Source organism: Oryctolagus cuniculus, chromosome 8, assembly GCF_051225735.1.
Source record: "Oryctolagus cuniculus isolate XC-2025 breed Fujian yellow rabbit chromosome 8, ASM5122573v1, whole genome shotgun sequence".
NCBI classification, from domain to species: Eukaryota; Metazoa; Chordata; class Mammalia; order Lagomorpha; family Leporidae; genus Oryctolagus; species Oryctolagus cuniculus.
Window position 1 is genome coordinate 25,126,055 of NC_142874.1, and position 20,869 is coordinate 25,146,923.

The 20,869-nt window shown below is 40.0% G+C and overlaps 1 protein-coding gene across 28 annotated transcripts in view; it reads right to left on the minus strand.

The window, feature by feature from the left end:
- Window positions 1-20,869, minus strand: part of LOC138843571 (rho GTPase-activating protein 20) — a 95,331-nt gene that overhangs the window by 40,940 nt on the left and 33,522 nt on the right. For 17 of the 28 annotated variants that reach the window (XR_016211741.1, XR_016211742.1, XR_016211743.1 and 14 more), the window contains 6 exons: window positions 9,272-9,460; window positions 7,916-8,068; window positions 5,979-6,173; window positions 3,885-3,977; window positions 2,434-2,553; window positions 1,622-1,670 (listed from right to left, as the gene is read on the minus strand). Coding sequence is in view for 16 of the 28 variants with exons in the window: in XM_089302184.1 (XP_089158310.1) it covers window positions 1,622-1,670; window positions 2,434-2,539 (155 nt within the window). In the remaining 12 variants the exon portion in view is untranslated. Of the gene's footprint in view, window positions 1-1,621; window positions 1,671-2,433; window positions 2,554-3,884; window positions 3,978-5,978; window positions 6,189-7,915; window positions 8,069-9,271; window positions 9,461-9,768; window positions 10,275-20,869 lie in introns of those variants that run through there. The other 11 variants (XM_089302180.1, XM_089302176.1, XM_070048158.2 and 8 more) reach the window with 6 other exon arrangements.

Sequence of the window (20,869 nt, forward strand, 5' to 3'; positions counted from 1 at the left end):
TGACCTTTCGGCCCTACATACCAAATGGAGAGACAGTATCAATGTGATGCTGTGTCAATTATAAGGTTATTTTAACATATCACAAACACAAAATTCTTTTATTCAATTTCCCCCCTTAAGTGTTTAAATGGGTGATCTCTCACATCACACATAAGGGTGTTAATTGTGAAATTAACAACAGGAGTCACTGTGCATTAACTTCCCATGCAGGACCTCTGTCCTCAAATTGTTGGATTATGAGAGTTAATAGTAAAACTTGTTTGCAAAGATTTACTTCATTTTAATGTATTAAGTGGAGGATGTTATCTATGTCTCATAAGCTATAGTAATGTCTAAGTGCTCACAAAGGATGCACTATGCTTGGGTTCTTCAAAGTTGATTTTCTCAAATATATATACATACATACATACATATATAAATTAAACCTCTAAAAAAGTAAATGGTGATGAACTATCTACACAGGAAAGAAGGTTTTGTAGCAACACTGGCAGGAGGGCTGCAACCAAACTAAGTAGTTTTTGAACCCCCCCTCCTTCAGCATTCGCCATGTAGAGGGTGCTGGTAAAAGGAGTTATTCTAGAAGAGTCTCAGTGTCTCCACCTGCACAACAGAGATGATAGTGCACCTCAAAGGATTGCTGCAACTATAAAATGGGATAACAGTATAGAAAATTTAGCAAGCTAACTCACAGAATAATTCTTGCTTAATACCAAGGCTGCTTAGAAAAGACAGGGAGACATTATTTTCCAAAATAGTGAACACTATCATGGATGTTTGTCCATGGCCAAAGAGAAAGGAGGGAGAATATGTCACGCAATCAAATCCACTGAGCAACGACAAAACGTCAAGCTTCTTGCAAGGTAGTTTATATATAGCCTCCCCTTGCCTCAACATCAGCTTCTGGGGTAAAAATTAGTAATTCCATTTGACAGGTGGAGAAACTGAAGCTCAGTGAAGTTGTGTGACTGGGGGCCAGATACCTAACAGTTGGTAAAGTGAGAACTCTCTAAGTCCTAAATCACACAGTGTTTCCATAGCTAAGCAGTGCCCCCCACCCCCAAGACAAGGGGAAAATATCCTTGGTATTATATACATATGCATGTATATATATTTTGCAGAATCATCTTCCTGGCATGTACCCGGGGCCTCAGTATCTTCTGCAGCTGGATTTGGTGAGCCCTCACACCCATTCATCCTTCACCCTCACAGGGCTGCTTCTGGACCCCTCGGCCTCTGTGGGCAGCTTGTTGATAACTCACAGGCAGCCAGTCTGTATTAGTGCCCAGATATGCTTTTAGTTGCCTGTTACCTTAGGCAGCCAGCCACACCTTGGCATCAGACAGGCTGGGAATAGCAGTCAATACCAAGAAAAGGTTATAATCAATGACTCTCCAGATGTCTACTTGTGCTGGCAGTTATGAGCCCTTGGGAGAACCCTTACACTCCCCATATGTTCTGGTCTCCCTCCTGAATCCCTGTAATTATCCTTTCTCATGTTGGTCCTCTGAACACCCTCATTTTTGCCTCCACCAAGGGAAACATCCTCAGTAGCTGATATCAAGCACCTGCTCCAGTGTTCCTTGCTGCCCTCTGCTGGCAAGAATAGGAAGTCATATTTTACCTCTCAGGACCATGGCACAGGGCAGGTACTTCATTGAGATGAGTCAATTCTGGAACACCAAATTGGAAGTGCTGTCACAAAACTAAGTCCATAAAATGAATACTATTTGAGAACATTTTTGAACAAATCAAAACCATTGTAAAATATCTAAGTGCACCCTGAAATGCTGCTTCTAGCTGCATCTGTCCTCTATCTTTTCATTCAAGGCAGAGTTCCAACATCACAGTGGAAAATCAGGCTCCCAATATTAATCATCATTCCCATAGTTTATAGAAATGAGCAAAAGAAATCACAAAATGGAGGATAAAGCGATAAAGCATATCCTACTCAGCCTTCCTAAAGAAACGATTAATGGTGATGATAATATACACATTAAATCAGATCTCCTAGTTCCCATGTCTGTTTCTCAAGTTGATTGAAACAGAGTAGAGGGGGATAGGATAATACGGTAAACACAAATTAAACACACAATTTGGCTACAAAAATGCATAAAGGAATGAGAGAAGAAAATCATGATGGAAGAAATGTAGTGATGCTATGACTATAATACCCTGGGCTCATAAACTACTCAAGGCAATGTCTCACGAAAAAGATTTTCTCACAATACTGCCTATTGAAACAGTGCTGAGGGAGCAGGGTGTTAGTTACTCCATTCCTTATGTCTTCATAGAGTAGACTGGCAATTGGATACACAAATATTGTAACTGCCTGGTCTTCACTTCTCCAACTTGGAATGAGATGTACATAGCATTCTATTCTTCTTGCAGCTAAGCTTGTGTGCTGATGCAGGGGACCCTCTCCTGTCACCTCACCTCTGGGAGGCAAGGGCAGATGGTAAAATAGTAGGGTCTTTGGAATTGGGACTGGAGATAGATTATGGATGTTTGAGTTTTGGCAAACTACTTCATATTTCCGCATCTCAGTTCTTATATCTGTAAAAAGAAGATAATGACTTTCAAAGTGTTGTGATGAAGTGTGAGATAAAGCATGGAATAAGATAATTCAATCCCTGATGCCTGCCTGACCCACAAACAGCACTCCAGAAACCCTGGAAGTATTCTCTCAGTGTCTAGATAGGGTTTCTCTGCCGCTCTGCTGGATGGTTCCCGCTCTGGGGCTCGCTGGGTATCAGAAGAGCTGCTTTATCACAAAGTAATACACACCTACCTCTTGGCTTCCAGCAAGTATATCCATATGCAGACAGTTTTCAAGGGTGTTTGAGATAGTATTCTTGCATGGACTTAGATTAGGGGTTGTCCAGTTTATACTTGCAGGGTTTTGGGTACACAGATAATATTCTAAGACAACACAGATTCAGAACGGGTGTTTGGCTCAGCAGTTAAGATGCCAGCATCTTCTACCACAGTGCCAGTATCAAGTCCCAGATCAACTGCCCATTCCACCTTACTACATATACTCCTTCTAGGAGGCAGGACTGCTGGCTCAAGTGCCTGGATCCCTGCCACCAATGTGGGACACCTGAGCTGAGTTCTTTAAACCTGGCATCAGCCTAATCTACCCCCTCACTACTCCAGGAACTTGAGCAAAGAACCAGCAAATGGAAGAACTCTACTTGTTACCCTCTCTGTCTTTCAAACACAGAACATGAATGACAACTGAAAAAAAAGATTTTGATCTGGTTAAGTCCCTTTGTGGAGACAAGTTGCATAGCAAAGGGAACAAATAAACATAGATGAAAATGTATTTCATACAAATAACTGAAAATACACCATGTTTCTCTTATTTAAAAATAGATCCAATGATAGAGGACAAAAATAGGTAACATGGTAACAAAAGTTGACTTGGGTTATCAGAAGGTCAACTCATTTTCCTACCTAGATGGTTTATTATGATCTTATTGCTGGGTCACAAGGTTTTGGCCAGACTGGAACACAATTGTCAACACTCATAGACACAAGGTAGCTTTTCTATGTACACTTTAAAAACAGGCACCAGCAAATACTGCTGGCTTTCAATGATGCAGAATGGAAGGATCCCTACTGTTCCAATTTTACAAAATATAAATAAAAAATCTGAAAGAGAGAGGAGAGTATCCATTCTACAGTTATTCCAACATAAATGCTTATTATGGTGATAGTGAACAAAATTACTTGAAATACAATTTCAGATATTTCACAGATTATTTACAAGTAATCAAAACAGAATTCCTCAAATTCCTCAAGGACTCTCTGGATCTGATGCTCATTTGAATACTTTTCTGAGTAGATAGAAAATTCAGTTTCACACCAGTCACAGATCTTACCTGATGGATTCTTTAAGCAAAGAAAGATTAAGATAAAGGCTTCTGTCTTCTGTTTCCTTCCATTCTTTAGTCAATCATCTAATAGTGGAACACCTGAGGAAAGTGTAAATAGAAATCACACAATCAGACATGGGTAAATTTTGAAAGCATGTGAAGGGAATCTCCTGTGTCCTGGACACTCAATTGCTCAAAGGATGCAAAAGGTGAAAAGAAAATGGTTCAGAAACACTTTATTGGATGTGCTGTTGGGAAGCCACAGGATGAACTTCCTTGGCTGGGGAATGAAGGGAGGGACCATGGAAATGTCAAACTACAGCACAACTGGGATACCCATCGAGCCCACAGTTCAGCTTCCTCAGTAATGCATGACATTAAATGAAATTACTCAAATAAAGAACCTAGAAACAACAAAGCAGTGTGTTACTCAGTGTGTTAATATTCTTGAATTGAGAAATCCCCCATGTGAACTTCCTACTCGAAAAGCTGAATATCACAGTCTTAGTGAGCTTGAAGAAATTCATCTTAATTTAAACCTGACAGCATTAGTCACACCTGGTTGGGAATTTAGGCGTTACAGCGTAGCATTCTACCACCATTCTGTTCTTTCACATACAAGACATGGGGAAAATATTAAACACTACAATTGAAATGAAATTGCAAATGGAAGCAGAAGGGAAAAATGTCTCTGTGGGAATATGTACCCTATGATGCTAATGGTCTCTGAGCCTATATTTTAAAACAGGGTCGTGATAATGATCAGAAGAAGCTTCACTGCATTCTAATTATAAAGGCAGCTTCCGTTCAGCACGTATGTTTATATAGTGAGAAAATGATTAACAAGACAGGTGTGGAACCCTTGTTCTACTATGAGCCTTTTTATACACTCTAAGCAAAATACTACATTTTTAAAAACCTTCCTGCCCAAGTTTTCAGATCAAAATTCTCCCAGATAATACCTCAAAGAAATGGCAAGCTGTGGTTTAGAAAAATATGGAATTGACATAAATTTGGAGAAATCTCCAACGTGAGATGGTATGGATGAAAACAAATCATGATATTTTTCAAGAGAGCTTAAACTTGAAAGAAATCAACAACTCTCTGAGCTGGGGGAGTCTTCAATAGTGGTGCCCAAGAGTAAATTGTGATCTGTTACAAGGCTGGCAAATGACAACTACTGGGTCAAAAACAGGTCAAATACTTAACGTTACCCATGGTCATTCACTCACACAATATTGTCTCTGACAGTTTCAGGCTACAAGGTAAAGTTTCGGCCTACCCAAGTAAAGTGAAAGATAACAACATGTAAAGATTCTTTTTCTTGTCAGTCCTCCCCCCAAAATAGTTAACGATTTACACTGTACTAGATATTATAATGTCATCCAGAGTTGGTCTAGAGTATGCAGGAATATATGACCAGATGAAATGGAAGTAATATACCATTATACATAAGGAATGTGAGTATCTTTGGAATTTATTATCCACAGGTGAGTGCAACCGATCCTCAAGGACCAGAGAGACAACTGTACTCTCTGGCTTGGCCATGAGACATGGCAAATATGGAAACGTTGGCGAAAGGTAGTGTGAATGATTCTGAGTTAATCTTAAGAGTCCAGGGTAGCCACTAGCCCTCCAATGGCAGAATGAGAACTGTGAAAGAGACCCACTCTAGCTATCTACAAATTTGCATGAGAAACAAAACACTCATTGAGTCAGCCTGGTGTCACAGTGGGTTAAGCCACCATTTGTGATGCCCAAGTCAAAATGGTGGTACAAGTCCCAGCTGCTCTGCTTCCAATCCAGCTCCCTGCAAACGTACCTGTGAGACTGATGGATCATGCCCCAAGCTCTTGGGCTCATTGCTACCCATGTGGGAGACCCGGGGGTAGATCCATGATCCTTTTTTTCAGCCTGGCCCAGACCTAGCTGTTGCAGGCATTTGGAGGAGGGAACAGATTTTTGATATCTCTATCTATCTACCTATCTACCTACCTCTCTTTCTCTATCCCCTCCGTGTGTGCATATATGTGTATATGTATGCATATGTGCATCACTCGGACTTTCAAAAAGTAAACAGACAGAACAAAAAATACTTACTGTTGATATTCTCTGTTTGAATGTAGCAAAATCCAAATTTCATGGGTGAGTATACTCTGCTTAAGCTTTCCCATAGAGGCTGGCTTCTCAGATTGACAACACTAGGAAAAGCATCTCACTCAAAGTTCAGGTGTGGTTTAAGTCTCAACTTCTGATGTTGATGGGCTCAACTGCAACAGGTGTTCATTCCTCTACCTATGATAAGAAAAACTGAGTGATAGCTAATCCAGACCAGCGGCCCACCACACTCTTAGAATGCTGCATTTTCTGTGTAGAGCAATGTGTGGATGTCAGCCGTGACTCCTCAGCGTTTGGTTTAAATGTCTTCTACATAAGGGAAGCCTCCCAGCACAGGAGGTTGAGACAAGTTTGCTTGATGTTGCAGTGGATTAGTCCACCACCACTTGTGATGCCACACTCCATATTGGAATGCTGATTTGAGATCCAGCTGCCCTTCTATCTAGCCCCTTACTAAAGAACCTAGAAAAGCAATGGACTATGGTCCAAGGACTTGGGCCCCTAGCTACTTACGTGGGAAGCCCTGCCGTAGTTCTAGGATCTTGATCTGACTTGGTCCAGTGCTGTCTATTGTAGATATTTGGGTAGTGAACCACTGGTTTTGAGGTATACATATCTCTCTCTCTCTCTCTCTCTCTCTCTCTCTCCATCCCTCTCTCTCCCTCTGTCCTTAGTCATTCTAAATTTCAACTAAATAAATAAAATAGGACATTGAAAACCCCACAAGAGTGTACAGCAACACATAGATGATATAAAGCTCTAAGAATTTGTGCTAAAGATGCTAGCTGACAGGGAATGAACAAAATGCATGTCAACCTTTAAAAATGTCATTTCACAGAATGCCTAGTGAAACACCTCATGATGTGAAAAGGCATACAGAGCTTTCATTGCCACTTTTCCTGAAATGATCAAGCTCACTAACGTCAATAGCTCCCTTACTTCATAACGATTTTCAGGGTCCACACATTTGCAATGAGAACCCAGAAGCTGCCCTTGCTCTCAGGTTTTCAGCCTTTCCTGTCATTCCTTTTGCTACCTTTCTGAACCCAGTTTGGGCTGTTTTAAAGGTGAATGGCTCAGCTAAAGCAAAACTGGTGCTACAGAAGGAGCTGGAAACAACAGACTGGTTGCCATCTCCTACTACTGAGACCAACATTTCATTCTAGGGCATTACTTTCTGGACTTCACTTCTAGATGCACTACTATAATTAATCAGATATGTAGTAATAATAAGATCATTGCTTTGCCAAATATAGACAGGAAAGACTGACATTTAAAGTGTCATGGAGTGTTTTGGGGAAGATCTCATTATTGCCATTGTTTACCAAATTGACATATAATGTTTCAGGCAGTCTCTGCTTTCTAGAAGAATTTTTTAACATATTTCATAAAAAGACTACCAGAATTTTTATCTCCATGTTTTACTAAAACACCATGCCTGCTTTCCTTCTGAATCCACGTTTCAAGTGTTAGAGGTACTGAACAGCCCTAGAGTTCAACTGAATGTTTCAGTCTTAACAGAGCTCACTGAGGCTATTTGGAAACCTAGATGTCTGACTGCTCCTAATCAACGCTACTTCCATTTGTGTATGAGTAATTCCCTTATCAGCAAACTCCATTTGTTGGGTGATCTGTTCTAGCCCCCTGAAATCCCACTAGGTAATTCCAACAACTCTCAGGTTATGGTGTTTCATAAAAGCATTCCTGTAACCATCATTACATATTGATATCTATTTGTTTAGCACTATGAGATGAAGGAATGCAAGAGATTCCCCTCTATTCTTAAAAAGCACACAATTGGATTAGAACCGTAATCTTGGTTAATACCATAATTATTTGGCTATAATTACGGTTAAACCACAATCTTGCATAATTACAAACAGAAAAAGATGCATAATTAAATGAACCAGTTTGCTTACTGCATGATCCTCAGTCACGTATTTTCCTCTTTTCAGATCTCAAGTTCCAGAGAGGCCAGGACCTTGCTGAATTCGTCCTGGCACTTGGCACACAGTATTCTGCACATTCACAGATGCTCAATAAGTCATTTTTGATGAATGGATGTGCATTTGCTTAATAAAGGTGAAGATTAAATGAGTTACATACATGAAGACCTTAGGACAACATCTATTATTAAGACATTAATATAGTAAAATATTGGCCGGCGCTGTGGATCAAAAGGCTAATCCTCCGCCTGCGGCGCCGGCACACCGGGTTCTAGTCCCAGTCTGGGCGCTGGATTCTGTCCCGGTTGCTCCTCTTCCAGGCCAGCTCTCTGCTGTGGCCCAGGAAGGCAGTGGAGGATGGCCCGGGTGCTTGGGCCCTGCACCCGCATGGGAGACCAGGAAGAAGCACCTGGCTCCTGGCTTCGGATCAGCGCAGTGCAGCGGCCGCAGCAGCCACTGGAGGGTGAACCAACAGTAAAGGAAAACCCTTCTCTCTCTCTCTCTCTCTCTCTCTCTCTCTCTCTCCCTCTCACTGTCCACTCTGCCTGTTAAAAAAAAATTGAAAAAATAAAATATAAAAAAAATTATAGTAAAATATTATCAAATGGATAAGATTTAGAATAGAGATTAGAATAGACATTCTAAAATTTATTTTAAAGTGACCTTGGAAAAAATAGGTGATAACAGAAAGAATACACCTTATGACACTATTGATGAAGGCAATGTATTAAGCATGGTGTTTAAATACATAAAGACTAAAGGTGTATAATAGCACTGCAATCCAACATTTGTTAAGCAAAACCCAAATAACATTTTTTATTTCAAAATAATGCATACTTTAAAACTGTTGTTAGGAGAGGAAGGGGGATGTAAATTAACACTTATCTAATCAACTGAAAGTATCTTCGGAGTTATTCAAAGACTCCCGAAGTAACTAAGAGGAATGCTCTGATTTCATAGCAAAGTATGTCTAGAATGATGCTCAACAGTATAATGTTCATAGAAGCATGAGCATTCTCCACCCAGGGTGACTGAGACCTTCAGAAGTTTACACAATATATTGGGAATTGCATACATTTAAATGAAGTATGAGTATCATAACGATACATGTCAATCTAGGAAAGCATCTGCAATCATCCTTTATAGGTAAAAATGTGTCTGAACAATTGATTAAATGGGCCATCTAGTATACCACGCGTATATGAATAGTTAAGTTCAAAATCCAATGCTATAGACTAAAAGCAATTATGTTAAAAGTATCCTACCTAGATAAATAAATGACAGACTCACTAGCCTTTCTAGCCATGATGACTCTCCAGGTGAACTCACCTCAAGCAAAGGAGCTCCTCCATCTCTCTACAGAAATGAACAGGAAATGCAAGAAGCAGCACCTGCTGCAGAGACCCAATTCCCACTTCACGGATGTCAAGTGCCCAGGATGCTGTAAGATAACCACGGACTTTAGCCATGTGCAAATTGTAGTTTTGTGTGTTGGCTGCTGCACTGTCCTCTGCCAGTCTAAAGGAGACAAAGCAATGTTTACAGAAGAAAATTCATATCTCATAAAACATACCTGAGAAACAAATGGTACTTCATATGAATCTAATTCCAAATAATTAGGACTCATGTGGTAATAAAAGGAAATTTAGGAGGAAATTACCAAAGTAGGATACTCTTATTCCTGCCAAACCGTTCATCATCATAGTCTGATCACACTCAATATCAAAGTGCCATCTTTCAAGGACCCCAACCACTTTTTTTTTGGACAGGCAGAGTTAAACAGTCAAAGAGACACAGAGAAAGGTCTTCCTTTACTGTTGGTTCACCCCCCAAATGGCTGCTACGGCTGGTGCGCCGCGTCGATCCGAAGCCAGGATCAGGTGCTTCCTCCTGGTCTCCCACGTGGGTGCAGGGCCCAAGCACTTGGGCCATCCTCCACTGCCTTCCCGGGCCACAGCAGAGAGTTGGACTGGACTGGCGCCCCAACCAGGACTAGAACCCGGGTGCTGGTGCTGCAGGCAGAGGATTAGATAGTGAGCCATGGCACCAGCCTGACCCCAACCACTTTTAATATATGAGGTGACTCCCACCAGTTCCTGAGCCGAATACTTTGATAACCAATCCATAACACACAGCAACATATTCCTTTACATTGTTCAATTATCTCTAATTTTTGAAATCTATAGGGAAAGAAAGTGGTTTTCCATCTGCAGGATCACTCTCCAAATGCCCACAGCAGCTGTGGCTACACTTGGCCAAGTTCAGAAGCCTGGATCTCCAGCCAAGTCTCCTGGGAGGGTGGCAGAGTCCAAGTATTTGAATCAACAATGGATGCCTCTCAGAATGCGCATTAGAAGCAGAGGCAGAGGCAGAACTGAACACAGGTACTCTGTGTTCACTCTTCTCATGCCCCACATTCCACCATCAGCACATTTCCACCACTGTTATTTTGTATCTCCTTTCAAAAGCAAGAGAACTTGCCCCATACATGGTCAAGCTCTGGTTTTCACATTCACAGTACTTGGTCTTGGGTTCCAAGATGGCGGAGTAGCCCAGGAGAAGATGGCTTTAAAAAAAGTGGACAGAGTATAGTCTCAGAGACGAGTTAGGGAGAAAACAGCAAAGGAAACACTACCAAAATTAAAGGGACATGGTGGACATACATAGATGGTGTGGGTGCCCAGGCTCAGGTCTCCAGCAGCAGAGCCTACACACCAGCATTGGAAAGGGGGTGGGGGTGAGACCAGACTGCAGCAGCCCAAGCCAGTGGCAAAAATAGCTGCAAGAAGAACCTAGAGGGAACCCAGCTTGGAACCCCATGGGGGATAGTGTACCGGCTAAACTAGAGGAGGGAAATGAAAAAGGACAATCACTTTACAATGGCATCCTGTAACAAGCTAATAGAGCAGGTGCCATTAGGGACATTTATAACAGCTGTGCCAGCTTGTGTCCATGCCCAGCAACTAGTTGAGTGCAGACCCTGACTGGTGGGGAGAACTAACAGGGGGATAGGAGCCTGTGACTATGTGAGGCTTCTGTACTGGGACTGTGAAAAAAACTGAGGGAGTGTGGGAGGGAGCATGGCTGGGACTCTGGGCACTCACACTGGGAGACTCCACACGCTCAGGGCTTCCTGGTTACCTGGAGAGAGACATCGCTGGAGAATCTGAACTTACACTGAGGACTGCACAGATCCTTTGTGTGCTCCTTGGGACAGAGTGGATGAATATTATAGCCACTGGGGCTAGCGCTGAGGTACTGGACTCCATTAAGGAGAGGAGCTCACCTGAGCAGAAAAACTTTCCCTTCTGATAAAAAAGAGAGAGCGAGATTTATCATGCCCAACCTGGGTGTGTCAACATAGGCATGCCCTCAACCCTGGAGAACTGAACAGAGCTCTCCGGCCACATCCACTACAAGCCTCTATAGAGATTCAAAAGCAGACATTCCACTTATCTACACAGTCACAGTACAAATATAAAACACACCAGAGCAAAAAAGGAAAAAAAAAAAAAAGAACAATGAGTATCTCCACAAATGCCAAACAACAAATGCAGCAATTCAAGAAACAAGAAGGAGGAAGACAACATGAAGTCCCCAAAAGAACACAATGCTTCCATGCTAGATTGTGAAGATGATGAGATGGAAGAAATGCAAGAAACGGAGCTCAAAAAATTGATCATAAGATTACACAGAAATAATCAGAAGCAAACGCACAAACTACTGAAATCCATACAGCATATGAAAGGAAATTTCTCCCATGAAATTGAGATCAGAAGGAGAAATCCAAACGAAATGAAGAATTCAACAGAACAAATACAAAAATGCAACTGAGAGCCTTAACAATAGAATTGGTGAAGCAGAAGAAAGACTATAAGACTTAGAAGACAAAGCACAGGAAAGAATACAGTCAAACCAAAGACAAGAAGAGGAAATTAGAAACCTAAAAAACACGGTTGGGAATATACAGGATACTATAAACACACACACACACACACACACACACACACACACATTTGGGTTCTAGGAGTTCCTGAAGGCATGGAGAGAGAGAAAGGATTAGAAAGCCTTTTTAGGGAAATATTAACAGAAACCTCCCTAGTCTGGAGAGATAAAAAGACATCCAAGTACAGGGAACACACAGGAAATCTAATAGACATGGCCAAAAAATACCCTCACCACAACACACTGTAATCAAACTCACCACAGTAAAACCTAAAGAGAAGATTCTAAAACATGCATGAGAGAAACGCCAGATTACTTTCAGAGAATCTCCAGTTAGACTCACAGCAGACATCTCATCAGAAACCCTACAAGCTAGGAGAGAATGGTGAAACTTAGTCCAAGTCTTAAGAGAAAAAAACTGTCATCCCAGAATATTATACCCTGCAAAAAGATCTCATTTATGAATGAAAATGAAATAAAGACCTTCCCTAACAAAGAGAAATTAAAACAATCTGTTGCCACCTGTCCAGCCCAACAAAAAATGCTTAAGGATGAGTCGCACACAGAAACACTGTCATCACTATGAAAGAAGGTGAAGGAAGGAAATCAATCAGTGAAAGCTCAAAGAAAATTCAAACTAAAAAATGGGAATGTTTTTGGAAAAACGGCAGGAAAAAGTGATTACATATCAATAGTCACCTTGAATATAAATGGCCTCAACTCCCCCATTAAAAGGCACAGACTGGCTGAATGGATTTAAAAAAACATCTATTTGCTGCCTACAAGATTCACATCTCATCAAGAAAGATGCATGCAGACTGAAAGTGTAAGGGTGGAAAAAGATATGCCATGCCAACAGAATCCAAAAGGAGGTAGTGTAGCCATCCTAATATTAGACAAAATAGACTTTAACACAAAAACTGTTGAAAGAGACAAAGGATAGGCTTGGTGCTGTGGCACAGTGGGTTAACACCCTGGTCTGAAGCGCCAGCATCCCATATGGACACCGGTTTGAAACCTCACTGCTCCACTTCCAATCCAGCTCTCTGCTATGGCCTGGGAAAGCAGGAGAAAGGTGGCCCAAGTCCATCAGCGCAGCTCCAGTCATTGTAGCCAATTGGGGAGTGAACCAGCAGATGGAAGACTGACTGACCGCTCTCTCCCGATCTCTCTCTCTCTCTCTCTCCCGATCTCTCTCTCTCTGCCTCTGCCTCTCTCTATGTAACTCTTTCAAATAAATCAATCTTTTTTCTTTTTTAAAAACTTTTATTTTTAAATATAAATATAAATTCTGAAAGCACAACTTTTGGATTATAGCGGCTTTCCCCCCCATAACCTTCCTCCCATCTCCCACTCCCTCTCCTATCCCATTCTTCATCAAGATTCATTTTCAATTATTTTTATGTACAGAAGGTCAACTTGGTATATACTAAGATTTCAACAGTTTGCACCTACACAGATACACAATGTATATAGTACTGTTTGAAGATTAGTTTTACCATTAATTTGCATAGTACAACATATTAGGGACAGAGATCCTACATGGGGAGCAAGTGTACAGTGACTCCTGTTGTTGATATAACAATTGACACTCTTATTTATGACACTAGTCTTGTTTATGTGGTCCCTTTGACATTTAATCCTATCTTTTTGATCAATTATGAACTGCAACTGATCACTTTGGCTAGTAAGATGGCATTGGTACATGCCACCTTGATGGGACTGATTTGGAATCCCATGGAACATTTCTAGCTCTACCATTGGGGTAAGTCCGAGAGAACATGTGCCAAACTATACATCTCTTCCCTCTCTTATTCCCACTCTTATATTTAACAGGGATCACTTTTCAGTTAAATTTAAACACCTAAGAATATTCGTGTGTAAATGAAAGAGTTCAACCAATAGTATTAAGTAGAAAAAAAATACTAAAGGGAATAAAACAGTAAGTTTTTCCTTGACAGTCAGGACAAGCACTGATCGAGTCATTGTTTCTCATAGTGTCCATTTCACTTCTACAGATTTCCTTTTAGATGCTAAGTTAGTTGTCACTGCTCAGGGAGAACATATGATATTTGTCCCTTTGGGACTGGCTTATTTCACTAAGTATGGTGTTTTCCAGATTCCTCCATTCTGTTTCAAATGACCAAATTTCATTTTTTACTGCTGTATAGTATTCTATAGAGTACATATTCCATATTTCTTTAGCCAGTCTACTGTTGATGGGCATTTAGGATGATTCCATGTTTTAGCTATTGTGAATTGAGCTGCAATAAACACTGAAGTGCAGACAGATCTTTTATCAAATAAATAAATCTTTAAGGGGGGGCACTGTGTAATGATTAGGGGAATCAATTCAACAGGAACATGTAACTACTATAAATATATATGCACCTAATCACAGGGCAACTGGCTATTTAAAAGAAATGTTAAAGGATTTAAAGGGAGACTTAGACTCCAGTGCAATAGTAATGGGGAACTTCACTACTCCACTTTAAGCAATGGACAGATCAACCAGAAAGAACATCAACAGGAGAAGAGCAGATTTAATCGACGCTATACACCAAATGGACCTAACAGAGATCTAGAAAACTTTTCGCCCTACAGTCGCAGAATACACATTCTTATCAGCAGTGCATGAAACTTTCTCTAGGACTGACCACATATGAGGCCATAAAGGAAGTTTTAGCAAATTCCAAAAAAATCAAAATCATACCATGCGTCTTCTAAGACCACAATGGAATGAAGCTGGAAATCAGCAACTCAGGAATCTCTAGAGCATATACAAACATGGAGACTGAACAACATGCTCCTGAATGAACAGTGGGTCAAACAACAAGTCAACAGAGAAATCAAAAAATTTCTGGAAACAAAGGAAGACAACAACATAACATATCAAAACTTATGGGATATAGCAAAACAGTGTTAAAAACAAAGTTTATAGCAATAGCTGCCGAAATCACAAAACTGGAAAAGCACCAAATAAATGAGCTACGTGCATCTCAAGGATCTGGAAAAAACAACAGTAAACCAAACCCAAAACTAGTAGGAAACAAGAAAAAAATTAGAGGAGAAATCAACAAAATTGAATTAAAAAATATAAAAGATCAGCAAAACGAAGAGCTAATTTCTTTAAAAAAAAAATAAACAAAACTGACACACCATTGCCCAACTAACCAAAAAAAAAAAGACCCAATTCAATAAAATTAGAGATGAAAAAGGAAATGGACAACACACACCACAGAAATAAAACAAAATCCTCAGAAATGACTACAAAGAGCTGTATACCAACAAACTGGGAAATGTAGAAGAAATTCCTAGACACATATAAGCTACCTAAATTGAGGCATGAAGACATAGGAAACTTAAACAGACTCGTAACCAAGACAGAAGTTGAATCATTAATAAAGGCCCTCCCCACAAAGAAAAGCCCAGGACTGGATGGCTGCACTGCTGAATAAAACTACCAGACATTTAAAGAAGAATTCACTGCAATTCTTCTGAAGCTATTCAAAACAGTTGAGAGGGAATCCTCCCAAATTCATTCTACAAAACCAGCACCACCTTAATTCCTAAACCTGAAAAAGATGCAACAGAGAAAGAGAATTACAGGCCAACTTCCCTGAAAAACATACATGCAAAAATCCTCAACAACTTCTAGCCAATTGAATCCAACATCAGAAAGATCACTCACCCAGAACAACTGGGATTTATCCCTGGTATGCAGGGATGGCTTAACATTCACAAATCAATCCATGTGATACATCACATTAGAAAAATGCTGACAAAAACCGTATGACTATCTCAATAGATGCAGAGAAAGCATCTCATAAAATACAACAGCCATTCATGATGAAAACTCTAAGCAAATTGGGCAAAACTTGGAAGCATTCCCACTGAGATACAGTACCAGACAGGGATGGCCACTCTCACCACTGCTACTCAATATAGTCCTGGAAGTTTCAGCCAGAGCCTTAAGGCAAGAAAAAGAAATCAAACGGATACCAATTAGAAAAGAGGAAATCAAAATTTCCTAGCTACAGATGACATGATTCTATACGTAGGGGATTCAAAAAAATGCCACCAAGACTCTACTGGAACTTATAGGAGAGTTTGGTAAAGTAGCAGGATATAAATTCAACACACAAAAATCAACAGCCTTTGTATACACAAACAATTCCAGCTGAGAAAGAACTTCTAAGATCGAACCCATTCATAATAGCTACAAAAAGTCAAATACTTTGGAATAAATATAAGCAAGGATGTCACAGATCTCTCCAATGAGAATAACAAAACATTACAGAAAGAAATAGAAGAAGATACCAAAAAATGGAAAAACCTTCCATGTTCATGGTTTGGTGGAGGCAATATCATCAAAATGTCCATTCTTCTGAAATCAATTTAAAAATTCAGTGCAATTCTGATCAAAACACCAAAGACAATCTTCTCAGATCTAGAAAAATGATGCTGAAATGCATATGAAGACACAGGAGACCTCGAATAGCTCAAGTCAGCTTATACAACAAAAATAAAGCCAGAGGCAGCACGATACCAGTTTTCCAGACATACTCCAAGGCAGTTATAATCAAAATAGTCTGGTACTGGTACAAAAACAGATGGATAGAACAATGAAACACACAGACTAGACACACCAGAAATCAATCTGCACATCTACAACCAATTTATATTTGATTAAGGAGCCAAAAAACTGATCCCAGGAGCAAGGACAGTCTCTTCCTGAAATGGTGCTGGAAAAACTCGACTTCCATACACAGAAGTTTGAAGCAAGGCCCCTACCTTATCCCCTTACACAAAAATCCACTCAACATGGATTGGAGACGTAAATCTATGACCCAACACCATCAAATTATTAGAGAACAGTGGAAAAACCCTGCAAGACATTGGCACAAGCAAAGAGTACTTGGAAAATACCCCAGAGGTGCATGCAGTCAAAGCCAAAATTAAACATAAGATTACTTCAAATTGAGAACTTTCTGTATGGCGAAAGAAACAGTCAGGAAAGTGTAGAGGCAACCAAAGGAATGGGAGAAATTATTTGCAAACTATATAACTTAAGAAGGATTAATAACCAGAATCTACAAAGAGGTCAAGAAACTCCATAACAACAAAAAACAACCCAGTTAAGAGATGGGCCAAGGACTTAAACAAACATTTTTCAAAAGAGGAAATCCAAATGGCTAACAGACACATGAAAAAATGTTTAGGATCACTAACCATCAGGGAACTGCAAATCAAAACCACAATGAGGTTTCGCCTCACCCCGGTTAGAATGGCTCACATAAAGAAATCAGCAAACAACAAATGCTGGTGAGGATGTGGGGGAAAAGGTACCCTAATCCACTGTTGGTGGGAATGCAAACTGGTGAAAACCACTATAGAAGACACTTTGGAGAAACCTCAGAAGTCTGAATATATTCCTACCATATGACCCAGCCATCCCACTCCTTGTAAGTTACCAAAGAGAAATGAAATCATCACACAAAAGAGCTATCTGTATCTCCATGTTTATTGCAGCTCAATTCACAATAGCTAAGACATGGAATTAACCTAAATGCCAATCAATGGAAAACTGCATAGAGAAATTAAGGGATATGTACTCTATGGAATACTACATTGCAGTAAAAAAAAAAAAAATCCCATCATTTGAAACAAAATGGAGGAATCTTGAAAACACCATACTTAGTGAAATAAGCCAGTCCCAAAGGGACAAATATCACTTTCTCCCTGATCTGTGACACCTAAAAGGAAACCTCTAGAAGTGAAATTGACACTAAGAGAAGCAATGACTTGAACAGCCCTTGTCTTGACTGTCGAGAAACAGTTTATGCTTTTATTGTTTTCACTATGCTCTTTTTCTACTTAATGCCACTGGTTGAGCTCTTTACTTAACATAGAATTAATCATAGAAGTTTAAATCCATTTGAAAATAGATCCCAGTTAAAAAAAATAAGAAATGGAATAAGAAAGAGAAGAGATGTACAGTTCAGCAAAAAGTTCCCATGGACTTACCCCTGAGGGTAAAGCTAAAAACTTGCCATGGGACACCAAATCACATGAAGCTGGGTGGTACTAATGCCACCTTACTAATCAAAGTGATCATATTAGGTGTGTAACTGATCATATAGATAGGATGAAGTGTCAAAGGAATCACATAAACAAGACCAAGTGTCTGCTAATGACAATAGAGAGAATTAAAAAGGAGAGAATGATCCAACATGGAAAGTAGTCCACACAGCAGACTCACATAATGACAAATGCCCTAAACAGCACTCTGACCTCAGAATCAGCCCTTAAGGCATTTGGATCTGACTGAAAGGCCCATGAGAGCATTTCAGGCATGGAAAACCAAGATACTGTGGCAAAAAAAAAAAAAAAAAAAAGATCACCATGAAGGATGTCTGTGAATGAGGTTCCAGGGTAAAGAAGAGGCCATCAAAGAAGGATGAGCTTTTCTTTGAAGGGAGGAGAGAACTTCCACTTTGCTTATGGCCTTGTCTAAATACTGCCAGAGTTTGTGGACTCAAAATGCCTCCATAGCCTTGGCAGCTCATGTCAAGAGCCTCGGGTGATTACTGATGTCATCAATACGAGTGTCAACTGTTAAATCAACATTACAGGAGTCACTGTGCACTTACTCCCCATGTAGGACCTCTGTCCTTAATGAGTTGTACTATGAGAATTAACTGTAAAACTTGTCTTCAAACAGTACTTTATACTTCGTGTGTGTGCATTAGGGTAAACTGTTGAAATCTTTACTTAATATAGAGTTGGGCTTCTGTATATAAAGATAAGTAAAAGTTAGTATTAATGAAGAACGGCATGGGCGAAGGAGCAGGAGGTGGGATGAGACTGGGGGGGGGGTGGGAGGGTGGGTATGGGGGCAAGAACTGCTATATTCCTAAAGATGTACCTATGAAATTTGTATTCATTAAACAAAATCTTTCTTAAAAAACTCACAGTGTTCATACCACACAAAATACTGGATGACGGGTGCATTATGAACACCCTGATGCTAGAGAAGAGCACCAGAGATGGTTATTCATGCAATCACCCCACTAAAAATGTAAAATTCTAACTGTGACAGCTGCTATGAAAGGGGAACTGGGCCTGGCTTTGTGGTGTAGGGAGTTAAGCTGCCACTTGCAGCACTGGCACCCCATACGAATGCTGGTTCGAGTAGCAGTTGTTCCACTTCTGATCCAGCTCCTTCCTAATGTGCCTTGGAAAGCAGAAAAGAATGGCCCAGGTTTTTTGGCCCCTATGCCCACCATGTGGGAGACCAGGAAGAAACATTACTATGCTCCTAAGTCTGCATATATATTAAATACATGACATTTGTTCACTTAACATTTTCATTAGATTTCATTTAAGGTAAACAAAATTCATGTATTTCACACATACAAATTTAGGAACATAGTGATACCTCCCACCCTACCCTTCTTCCCATCCACTCTCCCACCCATTCTCCTCCTTCCTCTATTATTCCCAAGAACTGTATCTATGAACTATATTGAATCTGTTAAGACTAACTGAAAATAAAATAAAACCCTTAAAATAAAAAAAAGGAAAGGTCAGCTGAATCACAAGAAGGATTTCAAAAACAAAAAGGGGACCCAGCTTATAAACAAAAAAACTACAATGGCTGTTCTGTTGTTCAGTGATGATTTGTTTTCCTTCTTTGACGTTCAGTTTCCTAGTTAAACCTAATTTTATTTTCCTGAGGTAAACATACTTTTTTTAATTTCTGGAGCACCTAGTGTGTACATCATGGTATTATACTTTAAATTACTTCCACCTTAAAAAAAAAACACTTAAAAATAATTCTACAGATGAGACATCTGAAATTCAGAGAGATAGAGAATCTCCCCTGAGTCCTATGCTATTTATCATCTCAATGATCTGGGGAGTGTAAATAGAAAGAGAAGTCAGAGAAGAGAAGGATGGGTACCCGCCCGAAGGATTCCAGAATCCAGGTGCAGAGGGGCAGTCTCCAGCATCCAAGGAAGTCCATTGACAGGCTGAAATTTATATGAGACTGTATTCATTTGACTTAAATTCCCAATTTATGAATTTTTAATGGTTCAGTTTGAAATATATGAAGAAACATTTATTGAATGAATACAAAACTAGACCATGCAACTTATTCTTATCCATACAGAAGGAATTTCACATTGTTCTATCTATACAGAAAGCTTTACTGCCATTGGAAGCAGTTTTTTTTTTTTTTTTTGGTGGGGGGGAAGATTTATGTAGTTAATTGAGAGAGTTATAGACAAAGAGTGGGAAAGACAGAGAGAAAGGTTTTAAATCCACTGCTTCCCTCCACAAATGGCCACAACTGCCAAAGGTGGGCCGAATTGAATCCAGGATCCAGGAGCTTCCTCCGGGTCTCCCACATGGGTGCAGGGGCTCAAGCACTTGGGCCATCTTCTACTGCTTTCCCAGGCCATAGCAGAGAGCTCGAATGGAACAGGAGTAGGAAGGACATGCACTGGTACCCATATGGGATGTCAGTGCTGCACGTGGAGGTTTAGCCTACTACACCACGGTGCCAGTCCCTGGAATTAGGTTTTGAATATTTTCTTTAGTATAGTCTGTCACTCTGTGGCCTAGGGAAAATGTTTTGGATTTTCTGGGATTGAAAAAGCATGGGTAGTGATTTCAAGCTTTCTTATTTCAACCACTTTCTAGGCTGTGAGTCTTTGCAAACGTGATGAATGCAACAATGCATCAAAAAGATACCATATATATACACACACACACACACACACACACGCATGATATATATATACACATATGTATGATATATACATATATACACATATGTATGATATATGCATATATACAAACACACACACAACATGTAATGTGACGAAGTATGTTTTATCACAGGAATGCAAGTGTGGTTCAGCATCTATAAAAAAAAAATCAATGAAATCACATCAGCAGAACGAACAACAAAAA